General features: G+C 44.7%; 1 protein-coding gene across 1 annotated transcript; it reads right to left on the bottom strand.

The window, feature by feature from the left end:
- Window positions 1-317: 317 nt before the first annotated feature.
- On the bottom strand, window positions 318-15,387 carry trappc11 (trafficking protein particle complex subunit 11). The gene is made up of 30 exons (XM_028589506.1): window positions 15,026-15,387; window positions 14,097-14,325; window positions 13,778-13,947; window positions 12,749-12,819; window positions 12,385-12,499; window positions 11,406-11,505; window positions 11,254-11,327; window positions 10,891-10,987; window positions 10,629-10,762; window positions 10,111-10,252; window positions 9,770-9,863; window positions 9,593-9,672; window positions 7,867-7,945; window positions 7,429-7,483; window positions 7,149-7,294; window positions 6,564-6,625; window positions 6,221-6,353; window positions 5,613-5,743; window positions 4,231-4,356; window positions 3,943-4,139; window positions 3,713-3,861; window positions 3,237-3,358; window positions 2,338-2,457; window positions 2,193-2,258; window positions 1,951-2,107; window positions 1,744-1,855; window positions 1,542-1,633; window positions 1,246-1,379; window positions 767-934; window positions 318-675 (listed from the first exon to the last, which is right to left on the bottom strand). Exons 2-30 carry the CDS (start codon window positions 14,301-14,303, stop codon window positions 631-633), a joined length of 3,378 nt encoding a protein of 1,125 aa, XP_028445307.1. The 5' UTR covers window positions 14,304-14,325; window positions 15,026-15,387; the 3' UTR covers window positions 318-630.
- Window positions 15,388-17,289: the final 1,902 nt, after the last annotated feature.

The following is a 17,289-nucleotide window of genomic DNA, read 5'->3' as shown; positions in this document are numbered from 1 at the left end:
TATAGAAAACAATACAAACGCACAAAAAAAAACTGTAAAAATTCATATCTAACACAAACCTTACTGTGGCTGCTCCCTCCTTCACAGCAGATAATGTGGGTACATTCTCAGCCTGAACCATTATCTGGGACGCTTTGTGTTTTTGGACCTGAACCAGACCTGCTGTACCCCCATGTCCCCATGTTTCCAGCAATAAGTAAATGTGGTGCAATGCATTGTGTTTTTTTTTCCTTCTTCTATTTGTATACACATCTTGTCACACAATCTGTGGAAGCAGACTACAGTCTTTGTAGAACATGCACATGATTGAACACAACTAGTACATCACTTCACTTTAATTCAACTTTCACCACATTCAGTTCTCATGTATTACACATTACCCACATCTCCTTATAGCTCACATCAGATTCAGACATGATTTTCACTGTTAGATGAACATTTATCCGTTCATTCAGCGGTCATGCTCAACAGGTCCTCACATGGACTCTAAACAGAAACACTGGTGTGTTTTTACAGAACAATGTGAAACAAATAGTGTTGATATTGTCATATGTGAGGAATCAAACATGTAGAACAGCAAACAGTGTAGCTTTGTTCTAATATTTACAGTAAACAGTTTGTGTGCTCTTCTCAAGCTGCAGCAATGGAGGCGTCGTCCAGCTGTCGACCCTGAGGCTGCGGACAAACACAAACAACACCGTGTTCACATTCACATTATAAAAGACGGCTAACTCAGTGCGTGGACGCGTTCCTGTGAGCGTGTTACCTTGACAAAGATGCGCTGTGGCAGGAAGCGTCTCAGTGTGTGTGTGTTGGTCGTCAGGCAGCGGGGCAGGCTGATGTTGAGCTGTGGTAGTGTTTGGTAACCAGCCATCAGTGGGTAGTAGTTATACAGCATCTGCTGCTCCGAGCCAGGAAGGATACGCAGACGCACCTGCACACACATGCCAACATTTTGAATTTTGAATTCCAAAATCATACAAATGTGCTAAAATCATGTAGCCATTTCTGAGTGAAGTTTTTGATTCATGTGGTTCTTTGAGGCTGGTATGAAAGCTGTAACTGCACACTTCAAAGTGAACTCTGGCACAGTTTGGTACGGGTTTATGCACAAAGACCACAAAAGGTTCAGCTAAGTTAGCTCAGAAGTATTTATTAGTTTGGACCCAGCTGATGGAAATGCAGCGACATCACTCTTTATTCCTCATTTGCCAAATAATCATTTAAAAGTGAGCCCAGTTATACCTGTTTGAGCCCAGAGAACATGAAGGCATCAGATGGTTCCACAGCCATCTCCACCTCCTGCACCAGAGCTGTCCTGTTTTCTATGTGGTAACGGACTGAGAGAGACTCTCTGACTCGTCCAAAGGAGGGCAAATCTGCCCCAAAACAAAGACATTGAGAAATAAACTGTTACAGGTCAAATCCATCAGGAAAATAAATGAGTGAAAATGTGTGCAAAGTAACACCTGGAAGATGAGATGAACACAAAGCATAGTAAGCCCTAAGGAGCATGTGATGTGAGCGTTCTCTGGACTGACCAGCATGGATGTAAAGAGGGACAGACTCCAGGATGACGTGAGGGAGAGCCACTGCTGTCTGGATCAGTGGACTGTCTGCACTGGACGACTTCCTGTACAAAAAAAAAAAAAAAAAAAAAAAAGTCAGCAGCTGATCACTCATGACGGTGTGTATGTGTGCGTGCGTGCGTGCATGTCTGTCTGTCTGTCTGCGTGTATGTACCTCCTCCATGAAATCAGGTACTGTCCTGTAGCTACAGTGGTACTACTGTTGGTCAGTGGTGGACACCGGAGACAGAAACACTCACTGGCACACTCGTCTGTCTGCAAAACAACTGATCAGACACAGACACACATTTTTATGTTTTTAAGTCCAGCTATGACTGTAAGAAGGTGCGTTTGTAAGCTGAGGGCACACAGTGTTGGGTACCTTCCTGCAGCTGGGACTGCAGCTGTGCTGTGTTTGTGGTCATAGTAAGCAGCTGCAGAGAGGAGGAGGCCAGCAGGAGAGGCCAGGGAGACGAAGACAGGATGTCTGTCATCAACAGGAAGGGGATGTCCACGGCTACCCGCTCCAGTGGCTCAAACTGCACGCACACACACAATTATAAGTCTAACCACTAAATATAAAGATGATGCTGTTAATACACTGAGAAAGTACCAGCTACAGACCTTGGTGGACACAAACTTGACAGACACCTCAAATGGGACCACCGTCTCTATGGTAACCGTCTCATCCTGAAAGACAGCAAGAGAGCAGTGAAGCAGTTTTATAAATCAATCACCACAGAGTTTGCCGTCAGAGGAGCTTCTCTACCTTGTGACATTTGCAGACGATCTGGCGTCCTTCCACTGAGGTATCGATGCTGTAGGCCACATGGAACAGGAACACCCGGGGTCCAGTCGACACACACTTCACATATACGCATCTCTCCAACTACACACACACACACACACACACACACGAGTTAGTACTGCTCACTGTGGAGAAGCTGAAATGTTGGCAGGTGTATATCTAAAAAGGGACAACTCTCTATCTGAAGGAGAAACACGGTGTGAAAAAGGCCAGCAGTTCTTTCATCAGTGTCCTGTGTGTCTCTGGGCCTCAGCTCAACATCTGCTCTACTTCCATCCTCCAGTAACGTCACACATGTCAAGTTAACAAGGTGACAGTAAGGTGGTGGTGATGGCGCAGTGGATATGACACATGCCTTTGGTGTGGGAGATCTGGGTTCGATTCCCACTGCAATACATCAACCAACGTGTCCCTGAGCAAGACACTTAACCCATAGTTGCTCCAGAGGTGTGCAACCTCTGATATATAGCAATTGTAAGTCACTTTGGATAAAAGCATCAGCTAAATGACATGTAATGTAATTAATCTCGTCTTGGTTCTGATAAAGAGACAAACTTAGATTCAGAAGGTGTGCACCATTATGTAGGTGCAAGAATATTTCCTTTCTTGACATTTTGTGAGTTTATCTCATTAACTAAAAAGCTGAGAGAACTAAGCGAACTTGTTGATCGCGTGCAATGCATCCTGGTACATGTAGGCACAGCTGCCACAGCTCTGCGAGCAGGAGAAATCCACCAATACAGTGCACACTGGGGGATTTACTTCTTCAATGGACTACATCTACCTTCAGCACTAACTGGACATCCACAGTAAAGCTGCTGAATGCTTCCTAAATAATCTTCGTTTGAATGTGTGAGTACCTCTTGGCCGGGGTTCAGATCTCCTAGAGGGACGTCAGGGAGCAGGGCGGGGGCCGTGTCGTCACACACCTTCGAGCAATCCAGTGTCACGTGCGTGGTCTGACCTAGATTAGCATCCTGACCTGGACAGACCATCAGGACAAACACAAAACCACACAACGAAGGTATGCCAGATAGTTCCCCATTACTTAGACACAGGAGATTAGGAGACTAGAACCTTTAATGCTGTTGTGAAAAGATTAAAGAAATTGTTCAACATCTTATTTCTGAGTGAGAGGAGATCGATAGTAATCTCACGTCTGTCCTAAGTACTTAGCATAAATACTGAAAGCGGGGGGGGGGGGAGGACAGCTAGCCTGACTGAGACCTAGCAGCAGCTCTGACATCCGGAAACAAACAGGAATGTAAAAATGTGTACATATTTGTGGTCACGGTGGGAGTTTCACACTGGTTCTGCTGTACTTGTATCAGTGTACCTGGTTTGAGGCCGGCTGTCAGTTTGACATCCCTTGCCACGCCCCCCTCCTGTGATTGGATAGTGAGGCTGATGCAGTACATTTCATTGTTAAGTGCAGGAGGCTGGTGGCTCAGCTGAACGGAGATCTTTGGGACTCTGGAGATGATCCTGAACAACACACAGGAGCATACACGCTAAGAACACGTGCAGCTGTACAATGGGACAGTTTCTGTGTGAACAAGGCCTTACATGGTGCTGGGCTGCATGCTCAGGCTGTCCCAGTCCAGCTCCTGACGTGCCTCAACAGCCCGCCCACATCGCCGTGATGACCTGCTAGCCAGCAAGGCTTCATGGGTAGAGGCCGCATCGCCACCCGCCCCTCTCCAGCCCACAAACACGCAGCGACCGCCGCCGTCATTGCCCAGCATCAGCTCGATGCCTGTCATCTGACACCCAGCAACACACAGTCAGTAACTCTGTCTCTGCCCCCCCCCCCGCAACACACACACACACACACACACACACACACACACTCACCTCGATCTTCTTGCCAACGTCTTCAGTCTTCGCTACGAAGCTGAAGTTGTAGCATTTGGTTTTTCCTGGCAACAGGCTCATACTCTCCTGACCTACAGACTCCACCACACACCACTGGTTGTACTCCTACAGACAGGCAGACAGACAGTTAGAAAAGACGTTAGAAAGCTCAGGGTGTTTTCACCCTTTTAGTTTACTCTGGCCTGAATCAGTTGACGAGTTTGTAAACTTGGTTCGGTTTCTTTTCACAAGGAGAAAAATCCAAGCAGACCTAAATGCAACACTACCAGCTCTTATTGGTCAGATGTGTGTGGGGCGGGAGCAAGAAAGTAAAAACAGGAAGAAGGTCCTGTGTCCTGGACATCTCTATGGTCAAACCAGCTCATCTCATTTCAATAATTTTTTCCAGACATTGTTTCTACGTCTGCTCTGCTCACCGAGACTTGACTCTGCTCTGCAGGCGTCTATATGTCTGTCAGTCGGTTTCTGTGAGAGATACATTGAAGCTGCTACAGTTTGCTGCTCTGCCGCATCGCAGATTGCAAAGCACACCTGACTACAGGAGCTGTTTAGCTCAGACTTGCAGAGTACACCTGGTAGTTGGGTCAGTTGGTTTAGTCTGCACCAGAGTGTGATTGCTGTGTTCACACCTGGACAAACAAACTGCACCAATGGAGTAAACGCTGTAATAAGGCAGGTGTGAACACGACCTGAGGATCCCACTGGTTTTTATTCCCAGGACTGGATGTGATATTTGTGAAAACTAATTCCTACCTGCCTAAAAAAGCTGCATTGTATGGTTGTGTAAGGTTTTTTAATGTGTTTACACATAAGCAAGTCTGACAAATACAAATCAAACAGCTGCTTCATTTCTTCATCAACACCATAACACATCTACAACTGCTGGGACATACCAGGATCCACTATTATTATTAGATTCAACCAGAACTAAAAGTTATTTAAAGGTCCCATGACATGCTGCTTTTTGGATGCGTTTATATAGGCCTCAGTGGTCCCCTAATTCTGTATCTGAGGTCTCTTTCCCGAAATTCAGCCTCGGTGCCATTTCGGTGTCTGTAGCTTTAAATGCTATTGAGGAGGAGAAAGGTGGGGCAAGGTGGAGGGTGGGGGTGTAGCCTTGACCAGCTTGCGGCCACGGTTGTAGCTCTATTTCCTCATGGTCGGGCCAAATTCTCTGGGCAGCTGTGGGCGACGGGCAAAGCAGAGAAAGGGGAGGTAACCTTTCCAATTATGACGTCATATAGGGAAGATTCCAGATTGGCCAATCTGAGCTTTCATTTGCTTTTTCAATCATGCCATGGGACCTTTAAGGATTCCTTGTTACGATGCCATGTTAAGTGAATATTAGGAGAAAGAAGTACCTGGTTACTGAGGCTCACGGACAGCTTGTTGAAGGACACGGTGTGAGGACAGTCGGCTCGGAGGAAAACCTGGAGTTGGATGGGCTGGTCAACGTGGAAACTGGGAGACTGGAACTTGGCCTTACACTGAACTGGAGTCAAAGAGAGGGAGGGAGGGGAAACATGCTCATATACCCTGAGAACAATCATTACAACATATTACAGTCCACACTGGGAACGTGTGCCACAATGAACATTGATTTATAGGATCCATTATTCATTATCAGCCTCGTGCTTGAAGCTTTAAATACAACATTTAAAGAAATTATCCAACTGTTAGCAGTATTAGAGATAAAATAAGACAAACGTTTATTGTCATTGCACAGAAACCCATACAATGAAACGGTCAGTGCCACAACTGAAGGTGCATTAGAGAAAAAACAAGATAGACAATAAATAGCTACAAACAAGAATAATTTAACACATAAAAACAGGACAGGAACAATATTGCACTTGGTGTATGATCATGTGTCCTAAAGACATTACATTTATCCGTGCTGTCTGCGTACATGAAGAACATGGAGGAGAGTAGGAGTGTGAACAGTTGGAGTGAGAGTGTGATTACTTACTGAATGGGATGTAGTCCTGCACTTCTATAGTGAACTCATTAGAGCCGGCCAAAGCCATGCGGTCGTTCCAGAGCGCCCTGGCTGCAGTGACGGAGGCCGGGTCACACTCCGGCTCGGCCTCAGGGACCTCGTTCTGAAAAAAGGAAGACAGTTAGAGCGCGCTGGTCCCTGCTGTTGGATCGCCTAATGTGGGACTAACGTCACTGTGCAGCCACACAATGCATTCTATATATTACTGTCATGGCTGCCCTGCCATGGTCAATCACACCTCTCTGCACACAGTAACAGCCGGACGAGGCCCAGTGCCACGCTAGCTCTTTGAAGCTGCAGTCCTTCTACTCACCTTCAGGACTTTGATGAGATTATTCTCAATCCTCAACTTCTGCTCCTCCTTCAAGGTTGAAGCTGGAAGACAAGGAGACTAAGACATTACCTCTTCTACCATTATTATCAGAACTGTTTCCTTGCTTCTATACTGAAATGTCTTGTGCTATAATTATTAGTTTTAAACTTAGCAAACAATCGGATGGCAGAGCATCACAAATAAGTTGTCGGCCTGTGGTCTGGAGCCTTGACACTTACGGGACCAAGAGAAGGACTACTCCTACTTGAATCATTGTTCTTGTGTGTGATGACTAATGACTAATCTCATCTTTGAGCTGTAGAAACATCATGGGGAAGCATTGTTGTAGGATATGGACAGGTTATTGTATTATACAGCCATATTGCCTCGTAGTTACACTTTGCTGCCAAAAACAAAACGGGTCCGGTTAGAAAGGGGACAATGTCAATGTAATGAAACCTGGACAATAATAATGAAAAGTTGTTATTCAAAATATCCAAGAATTCAATTAAAGTTAAAGTAAAATGGACAGCTTGCAATCATCCCTGATTGGCTAACGCTGGCTGAGTGTAGCGTGCTGCTCACCTCTGCCCAGCAGCTCCATGCAGTATATCATGTAGTCTCTAACACTGGCCATCAGGTAGGCACAGCGCAGAGCCGTGCTCACTATGGCTGTCAGCAGGCCCCACCAGCGCTCGGTGCGATAGTCACACATCACATAGTCCAACAGCCTGAGAGAGAAAAAAACAAACACACAAACACAAACACACACACACACACACACACTTAGATATCCTACTGACAAACTCAGATTTAGGAAACAATCTCCCTGGAACTTGCAGTGTGCAGCATGCGTTTGACTCACTTCAGGGCTTTAGTGTAGTCTTTAGCGTGGTAGTATTCCTCTCCCATTTGCACCACTGCGTGGGACACACACAATGTTCAGAGTCAACACAACAGAGGGCAGCCTGAATCTGAAGTGAAATGCTCCTTGATGGTTGAAATTATGTTTAAAAAAGGATGCTTTGATGAGCTTGCTTCACTAAATGATGATCATATAACATTAACATAACATCAAACAATTCCACAGCCTCAAACATGTGTACCTGATGAGTGCAGTTTTAACTTGGACATGTGAATGCTTGAAAGGGTAATGCACTGATAATCAAGCTCGTTATAAAACATAATCTGCAGATTTATTCTGGAGAATAACATGTAGCGCCTTTAATAATAATGAAATGTAGCGTTCCTCCCCTGTGGGGCCACAGGAGGCATTAAAGGACTGGAGCACAGTGCTACTCACTGAGGTGACTCTTCATTCGAGGGCACTTGTACTTCTTGAACTGGGCCACAGCGTTACTGAGAAGTGCTATTATCAGCTCCTGCAGGGGCACAGACAGAAAGAGGCAGGGCTTCATACAGCAGTAACACAACTATTATCAGCTGCTGTAGAGGCACAAACAGAAAGAGGCGGGGCTTCATACAGCAGTAACACAACTATTATCAGCTGCTGTAGAGGCACAAACAGAAAGAGGCGGGGCTTCATACAGCAGTAACACAACTATTATCAGCTGCTGTAGAGGCAGACAGAAAGATGTGGGGCTTCATACAACAGTAACACAACTATTATCAGCTGCTGTAGAGGCACAAAGAGAGAAGCAGGGCTACATATAACAGCGTTAGGCCGCGTTCAGATTGCCTGCGTCGGCCATCCGAAAACACGTCTTTCCATTCATTTTGAATGGGGGTAGTGCGTTTAGGCTGCGGCGGGGGGTTGCTGCACGGGGGATACTCAAAAAAACCACAGGGGGCCTGTGGCAAAAAGTTGAGACTGACGCAACCCCACGTCACGCTACAGTGGCGATCATGTAACCGGAGATTGGACTTGTCGGTGTGTTTTGAGGCTGTTTGAAAGTCCCGTACAGGAAACAGGAAACATCACTGCCTCTATCTCTGCCACAAGACAGTTTAAAAACACCAAACGCAAGCACTGAACTGCACGGGAGTTTGTGGAACAGCTGAATGTTTCCTGCAACAACAAAGCCCTCTCTATGTCTCGCTCGTCTCTTTTCTTTCCTGTGAAATGAAGCTGCCTTCAAGTGCGGTCGGAAACGTCGAAATCAATAACAATCTGACGGAAAACAGTAACTGAAATATAAAGTCTACTTGGGCTACATTAGGGGGTTAAAGAACACAACCGGATGTCACACAAATGGGCCGTTTCATTGACACTCCCCCCCCCCCCCCGCGGAAAATTGCCCGATCACTTTTTTTTGTGTGAATGCCCCGTTACTGGGAAGTGCTAAATCTAATGAGTTCATCCTTGCATCCAAGTGAAGGTTTTCTCCAAATGTGAAGAGACTCCCTCCAGGTGTTCCTGAGGTACCGCGGTCACGAGAACGGGAGGGCCAACCTGAAAAGCTATAGCTCTGACACTGTGGCAGTCTCAGATGGTAATTACACAGAAAACGGGATTGTCTCAGGCTACAGCTACACTGATAGCAATATCATTTGTACTAAACAAATTAACTCAGTTGTGCTGCTTTCAGTATTCTTCTAATACTGAAAGCAGCACAGCCGTGACTACCAGAGGTTAATTCAACACGGATAACGAGTCACAGCAGTTTGTGCCCTTGTTGTCCGTGCTAGCAGCTGCTGTGCAGTTAAACTCTGCGTTTTATAATGCTACCACTTTCTATATGCGCAGGAGGCCATATATTGCAATCATCATAACCAGTGCACGTGAATGGTCTGTGACATATTTATATATATATTTCAGGCGTGTAAGTATGGACGGAGATTAGTTCTGAAACAGTGCTGAAACGCTTGTAAAGACAGAGAAAAAGTATCCGTGTGGCCATAATGTCATTTACAACAAAGAAAACCCATCTGAATACATTGAAAGATGCTATAATCACATATTAATTACAGAACTAGTGGTTTAAAGTGTAGTAGCTGCTGCAGTAAAGCAAATGGGACAATAAATCAGCAAGCTAGGATACAGCTGTGTATTAAGTGAGTGTTCTCACAGAATGTGGAACGTCTCTCTCTTTAATCTGCAGCACCACAATCCCCGTCTTCTCCTTCTCTGCATCTGGAGGGTCAATACCTGCAAATATAAAGCCACGTTTTACTCCCACAACACTGCCTCTTTATTATCTTCCTCATTAATTGTGTGTGTGTGTGTGTGTGTGTGTGTGTCATACTCTGGTGTCCTTGTCTCCATGGTCTCTGGCCGTAGAAGTCCAGTCCCCCACTCTGGGTGTCCCCTGGTTCGGAGGAGGGATAACTCGCTCCAGCCTAAAGCAACCAACCAATCAAATTAAACCTCTGAGTGGTGCTTTATGAGTGAAATAGTACCTACAGGCTTCCCAACAGAAACGTTTTTTCAGTCTGGTTTAAGCTGGGGAATGTTATCGGTTATAGGATTATATTAAGAGCTGTAGCAGCACTTATTTCTACTAGAACAGAGAAGGTGGGTTTTGATTTGTTACTGAAGTATGTGTGTCACTTAGATAGATAGTAAGAGTAGCTGCAGCATCATCACCTGACAGAGCTGCTGAGCCAGGGTCTTTCTGTCCTGGCTGTAACAGGCAGCCTGCTGATAGTAGAAACCAGGGTTCTGGGTCTGGATGGCTGTCAGACCCAACTTTATTGCTTCATCAAACAGCTCCCCAAACGACTGGAACCTGTTAGGAAGACAGTGGGCCATTATACAGCTGGTCATCAGGGATTGAGATTAGCTTTTTGAAAACTACAGCCATTTAACAGCTGAAAAGCAGAGCTGCTGCCGCAGGGCTCAGGTCCATCATGACAACAAACCTCACAAATGTCTATAGCCTCTAGCTCACCCAGCTGCTGCCCTTTGCTGCGTGTCATCCCCCATCTCTCTCCCCCTTTCAAGTCTAATTCTGAAAAATTCTGTTTGTTTTCTGTCACACAGCCAAGTAAACGATTTAGATTTTTTATAATTCTACCATTTCTACTAAATGTAAACAGCATTGTGTTGTGAGAATCACTTCAACATGCTACATGCAGGGTGTGTGTAGGCAATGTGTATCTCACTGTTTGGACATCCATGCGGCGTGCTCAAACGCCAGTTCAGCACTGCCAATCTTCTTCTTACACAGGTCAATGTGCTTCCTGAACTGGGCTATAGCATCCAGAGGAGTGTTGTGCTGGAAACAAAGACGGCAGATCTGAAGAGACACAAAGAGGGAGAAGGAGAGAGAAATGAAACGTGGTCAGTAACTTCCATCTGCTTTCGGCTGCCTCTGTGACATTGATCATTTAAAGACAAGCGACAGGGGGACAGACAGACAAGTACCTTATAGTTGATGAATCCAGCCATAGTTTTGATCTCCAGCATGTTGGTCTCGTGGGCCCTGAGCTCATGAACCAGACTGTATGCAGTCCTGTAGTACCTACAGACACAAACCAAATCAGTGGAAGTGTCCATACTTACAGCATTATTTAACATGCTATGTTTAGGCAAGACGCCACATTATGGGTCTCCTCTAATCCTGACAGTTAATGAGCAATAACAACATCCCTCTTTTCCACACATTTTGAATAAAATACATTTTGCCGATGGGATTTGTTTACTTCAATCTGGTGATGGGGAAATTATCTGTCTCATTATCAAAACAAACTATTATCTTCTCCATGATGGCTACAGGCTGAGGCTTACTTGAGAGCGTTCTGGGTGTCCTGTTTCAGCTCACTGAAGAAGGCGATTTTAAACTGGTGTCTGACAAACAGCAGCTGGGAGAAGAGGAGAGTGTGAGGAGAGCAGCTCCATCTGTTTCAAACTGTAGTTGGACTGCATTCCTTTCTTCCTACCTGATGGGTTGTCTTGTTGAGGAACTCTTTATGTGATTTGACTCGACGGATCTCAGTGTAGTAGTACGTCTGAGCATGTTCGTAGAAAGCATTCTCCAATCTACAGAATCACAGGGAAGAACATAGTCTCAGTGTGTAGGACTGCACCTCATTAACAGGGCAGTACATTTCCAATGTATATATCTCTATCACCCCATTAACACCTGGAATGATAACGCGTCTCCTATCCAGTTTGTATCTAGATGTGATGTAACCTGATTACATTTACACCTGGTATCAACGTGTCTCCAGTGTCCACACTGAGATCTGATGGCTCTGTCCAGCTCAAACAGCCGAACGTCCTTTTCCTCTCCATCTGTCTGCTGCTGCACACAGCGCGGCGCACGGTGGACAGACATGTTGCAGAGGTCTGCCATTTGAAATGCAGTTTGGGAACGTTCTGGAGATGCACCGTGCACAAGCACTGGCCCCAGCTACCAGCAGCGATGCCACACCGTGCTGCACCGTGGTTCTCTATCGGACTCTTCTCTTGTTGCTGCACGGACATGTTCTTGGTCTGTGTGCTGAAAGGTGCGCGCTCCCCTGCGCCCGGAGCTGTTGGAGGCTGCTGCTGGTGGTGCTGCTGCTGCTGCTGGTATGTGGATTGAAAACTCATTTGCATTTACACGGTGTTCACTGTGGTCACAACGCAACCCTGACCACCTGTGGAGATGGTTTGACTGACTGGATTACAAACCTTCCTCAATGCATTTTGGGTGCACTGACACCTGGACTTTCATGTGGTCACACTATCTGATTGCAATTCAATCACCCAAAACACATTTTAATGCCAGGTGTAAATGGGACCTATGTGGCAAATGTATGTAAAACACAAACTTCAGTTACATTAAACTGGATGTCATTTGGACCATTAAATTGCAAAATATCTTTGTAGGTATAAAACTAGGTATCTCTATGGCATTAGTGAATTGGTAACTACCTTATAATGTAGCCCACTAAGTGGTCGGTGTGTGGCAGCACGAAGAGGCTCTTGCCAGACAGATCACAGGCGTTACAAAGAGCTGCAGCTCTCTCTGATGCCACCAGGTCCTCTCCTGTTCAGATGAGAAGATACGGGACGTTTCGGCAGGGCAAAGAAACAGACAGCAAATTGCTAAGGTTGGTTCTAACAGCAGATGGAAAGAGGCTGCTTAACGTCTACAGCTAGTTCAGTTGACAGATGGAAAACTTGATTATAAAATGTACAACACCATTTGTACTGCTGTGAGTCAGAAAGAGAGACAGGGATATACTGGAGACACTTAAGACACATGTGCATAAGCTAATAGAGTACAGATGTTTACCTGGAGGCAGAGGAGTTTTCTTCTGGATAAGAACCACAGCCACCTTGGTGTTCCTGCCCTGAAGACTGGTCCTAAAGACACACGAACACAACATGACTGCAGATGGAAGTCTGGAGTCTAGAGGCGGCGGCACATGCAGAGTAATAGCTCCCATGAACTTTGCTACATTTTGTTTTCATTCGTCGTCTTTTCGCCTGCTGAACGAGTAGTTTATTAACTGCACAAATACATGGTTACATGAGCAGTGCCGTCAGCCAACCTGCTCACTCACTCACAGCTCAGTGTGGCTGCTTATTCTGGCTCTCTGATGGATTACACAGTATGTCAGTCTACCTGATATCCCAATACCTTGACAGGCAGGGAGGGGGGAGAGAGGACAGCGCCGCCGTGTTAATATGAATCCCACTGTGACAGTGTTTGTGTAATTACTCTCACTGCCACAGGGGGGAGACGGACTAAAGTTTCACACCTCAGCTTTAAGATGCCAGCCCAAATATCTGCCAAGAGAATTCACCAGTGCTTTTGTTACATTTCTCCTGTCGCAAATACAAAACATGCAGTACCATTTTTGTTTTTTGTTTTACTTGTGTAGCATAAAGGGACTACAACTGCATTTGGTCGTGCAGCCCTGTGTTGTACGATGACAATAAATGAACATCGCAGATGAATTTTACTGCAGTTATGTTTCTGCTTGGGGTGTTAAGGAGCTGATCTGCAGGATAGTTCAAGTTTAGAAATGCTTTCACTACTAAAGTCACTGAAGAATACTTGAACAAGTTTTGGAAAATGGAAATTGCAACTATTATTTTATAAACGACGTAGTAGGTGGAAAAGAATTATGGTAGTTATGGAAGTTTTAGTGAAAAACAGATGCTGAAAATCCATGTGACGGGTTGTATCTGATGACAAACCAACCAGCAGGACTGATACATAAAAAATGTTGAGTGAAACCTTGCTGCACCTACCTGCTCTCTCACCCCTGATCACCCAATAAAAGCTTTTCTCAAGGCAAATAAAATGTCCGCCTACCTGACAATCTCCACCTTAGTTGCACATTCAGATTGTTTCTCTTTCCACTGTGGGTCGTCCCAGTCCAGCTCGTAGAACAGAACAACCAGAGCTGGTACCAGGTTCAGGTGTTTGTTCATCCAGCCTGTTTTCAGGATGCCTTTGGGGATGTACCACTCATAGGACGTTCGCTAGACAGAGAGATAAACCATCATACATAATGTTACTGCACAGACGGCAGCACTGAGCTCACATGAAGACAAGTGAGTGATGCAAGCTGAAACTGTGTTTCTGTCAAAGGTTGATGGACTTCCAGATCTCTCTATCACCAGCTGCTCACCTTAGTGCGACACTTGGGGTATTCATGGTCTCCTGGGAGGACTTTGAAAGAGATAGGGACTCTGTCAGCTCGCCGGTTGGCGCAGAAGGCGTCCCAAATGGCCCGGTGCACGGCATTGTACACCACATCCAGACCGGTCAAAGCCACAAAGGCCATGGGCCGACAACACAGCTCTGGAGGAAGCTCCCACTGGGAACCTGCCATCATGGTGCTCTAACAACGGACACACCTACACAGGACAGAGCAGCATCACTGACACACCTACACAGGACAGAGCTGCATCACTGACACACCTGCACAGACTGCATCACTGACACACTTACACAGGACAGAGCTGCATCACTGACACACCTACACAGGACAGAGCTGCATCACTGACACACCTACACAGGACAGAGCTGCATCACTGACACACCTACACAGGACAGAGCTGCATCACTGACACACCTACACAGGACAGAGAAGCATCATTGCAGCACAGACATCTTTAAAGGATTCTCTGTACTTGATACCCGAGTGCAGCAGGTTAAAAGGCATCTAAAATGGCAATGCGCAGACATCTTATATCAATATTTTATATTGGTTTCTGTGAATTTATTTCAAATCAATTCAGTGCAGGAAGTCATAGATTACTGACACAGACAGAAAGCCTTTATGGACCTGCAGGTCACATGACTGTCAGCTCAGTTAGCTCAGTTGAGCTAAGAGCTAACAGTTCAGTTGTTTGCACCCTGCAGAACTTTACACATTTCATGACATGACACCTCAGTTAGCACATTTCTTCATATACACATCTAATGTTACTGCAGCTACAGTTGAAAAGAGGCTGCCACATTTCATAGTTATTATTTTCAAGACGAAAGCGGAAGTGAGATAACCTAACGCGGCTAACGCTATTAGCATTAACAAAACGTTAAAGAACAACATACCTCAGTTGCATTACTTGAAGTGAACTGGTGACGGGTAGTTTGGTTGAGTTAGCTAGCTGTAGCTAACGTTAACGTTACTTCTCAAGCAGATCAGTGGTCTATCAAGGCTAACAGCTAACGTTAGCTAAGTTAACGTTATAACGTTATATATAGCTAGCTAGGTAGCTAATGTTAGTGGGCGAGGAGGCGAATTTAACTAGCAAATCAACGCCAAAGAACTTTCAGTTTTAGGCTGCCTGGCCTCGTGTTAATCACCGAAGTGTCAAACCAGACAGGTCACAAAATAATAAGAGCCAATTTAGCAGCTGTTGCTGAAGCAACAACTAACTAGCTTCCAGTGGCGGAAGGTCCTTGAATAACACTTCCGGTTCGGCTTTTCAAAGTTAGGTGCTACCCTTGTTATATACTGTGTATGGTGCTACCTCACAAACTACATTATTCGTTTTAACAACAAGAAAGGCAGATGATGATGAAAACATCCTAATACAAATTATGATAAATATCACAACTAACCATTACAATACTCCTGTCTCTCCTCCACACAGCATTCTAAAAAATACAAAGCATCTGTTATCTGAGGATGTCATGTCAAACTCACTGCTGTCCTTGACCTTATTATAATTGACACCTGTCTGGCACAGCCTTGGTGCTGTGAGTGCGGGAATGGTAGGCCTAATAGGCTATGTTAAGGTGGGGAAATAAATATATGACCTAGTATGTTATCATATTCATGGCTGTGATATTCCGAGGGACTGCCACTTGGTCACTTTAAGATTTATATATGCACAATTGCTGTGTAGCCTATTGTTGTTTACGGTGTATTTTGTCATATATGCCAGTGCTGAAGACACATTTTCATTTTATGCTAATCTAATGGACAATTATAGTGTTAAACATCTGTATAACACTATAATAATGTTACCATAAAAAGCAGTAGGAAGACATGTAATTTTAGCTGACACGAGTGTCAGGCTGCATTATGACACCTTGGAGGTAAAGTGCTGCTTTGTAAGCAGAACACATCACATTGTTACTGAATATTACCAAAATGATATCTCTGTGTATCAGCCCCCTGGTATTTGAAGCAGTGCCTCAGCAGGAGAGGATGAGATGAGCTCTGCAGGGATGATATCTGGAGCACAGGGAGCTTTTAATGAGGCGCAGCAGCTACTATAGCAACAACTCAGGACCTGCTGCAGGTTTCTTTTGTTTCCTGTGCTGGGACTGAGTGTGCTACTTAAATGGATGGAAGATGGGAGGATCAAACACCAAGAATAGAAATGGACCATGAAGTGTGTTTGTGTGTTATGATGGATGCAGTGAAGACTGAAGATTGGTCTCAGAAATAAGCAGATGGAATTATTGAACAGGAAAAAAAAAAAGAAAGGTTAAGCTTGTCCTAAAAAAAAAGGTCCTAAAAGGCTTGACGAGTCAAACACATGAAAACATGATTGACATTATCAGTCTTAAATCCCATATCAAATCTGTTTGGGGAAAATGGATAAACTGAGAGATTTCAGGGGGTTTAATTGCATGTCCGGATAAGGATACTTTAAGTACAGGACAGACACTAGAATACAAAAGACACAGTGAGCTGGCAGAGCCACACAGTGGCGACAGATTCAAACTGAAGCTGTTCAGTTCCTCCTCTGATAGAGATCTTATCGGAGGTGACGATCTGTTGGCTCAAACGGTGTCCCAGTTTACCCCTGAAATAAATGTATATTTAATCACTAAACCCTTTAAAAAAAATCATTATTAATAAACACCCCATACAAACCTATTGGGATATTTTTGCAGTAAGGATATATATTAGTTATTCTTTGTTTTTTTATTTTAATGTATGTTTGCCTGGTTGGACAAGGCTTCCATAGTAGATAAAGCAAAGACAGAACATATTGGATTTGATCTATAAAACAGCAGATAATGAAAAATATTGTTAAATAATTAAATTACATATGGGAATTTGATGAGGTTTTATACAACATTTAGTCAATTCATCAATATAGCTGATCATCAGAAAATGCAATTCTTTTTATTTGTAGCCTACTAACCTTATAGCACATGGATAATCATTGATTTTAATTATTACATTGTGTTCTTGGATGGGTGGAGAGTGGACCATAAATAAAACAGATAGCCTGCACAGCAGCAGCAGCAGCAGCAGCAGCAGCATGTGAAGCAGGTGGAGCTCAGCTATAGGAGCAGCCTATGGAGCAGACAGACCGCTTCCTGTCCCCGTGTTCTCAGACAGCCGACCAGAG

Source organism: Perca flavescens, chromosome 10 (genome assembly GCF_004354835.1).
Source record: "Perca flavescens isolate YP-PL-M2 chromosome 10, PFLA_1.0, whole genome shotgun sequence".
NCBI classification, from domain to species: Eukaryota; Metazoa; Chordata; class Actinopteri; order Perciformes; family Percidae; genus Perca; species Perca flavescens.
This window is presented reverse-complemented; position numbering and strand designations above follow the sequence as displayed.

Bases quoted from the DNA above. Each gene is read 5' to 3' on its own strand.
- trappc11 (XM_028589506.1), bottom strand. From the start codon at position 14,303: ATGATGGCAGGTTCCCAGTGGGAGCTTCCTCCAGAGCTGTGTTGTCGG. The intron at 10,988-11,253 runs GTAAGCCTCAGC...TTGTGTCTGTAG, and splicing joins GACACCCAGAACGCTCTCAA to GTACTACAGGACTGCATACA. The intron at 6,354-6,563 runs GTGAGTAGAAGG...TCCTTTTTTCAG, and splicing joins ATCTCATCAAAGTCCTGAAG to AACGAGGTCCCTGAGGCCGA.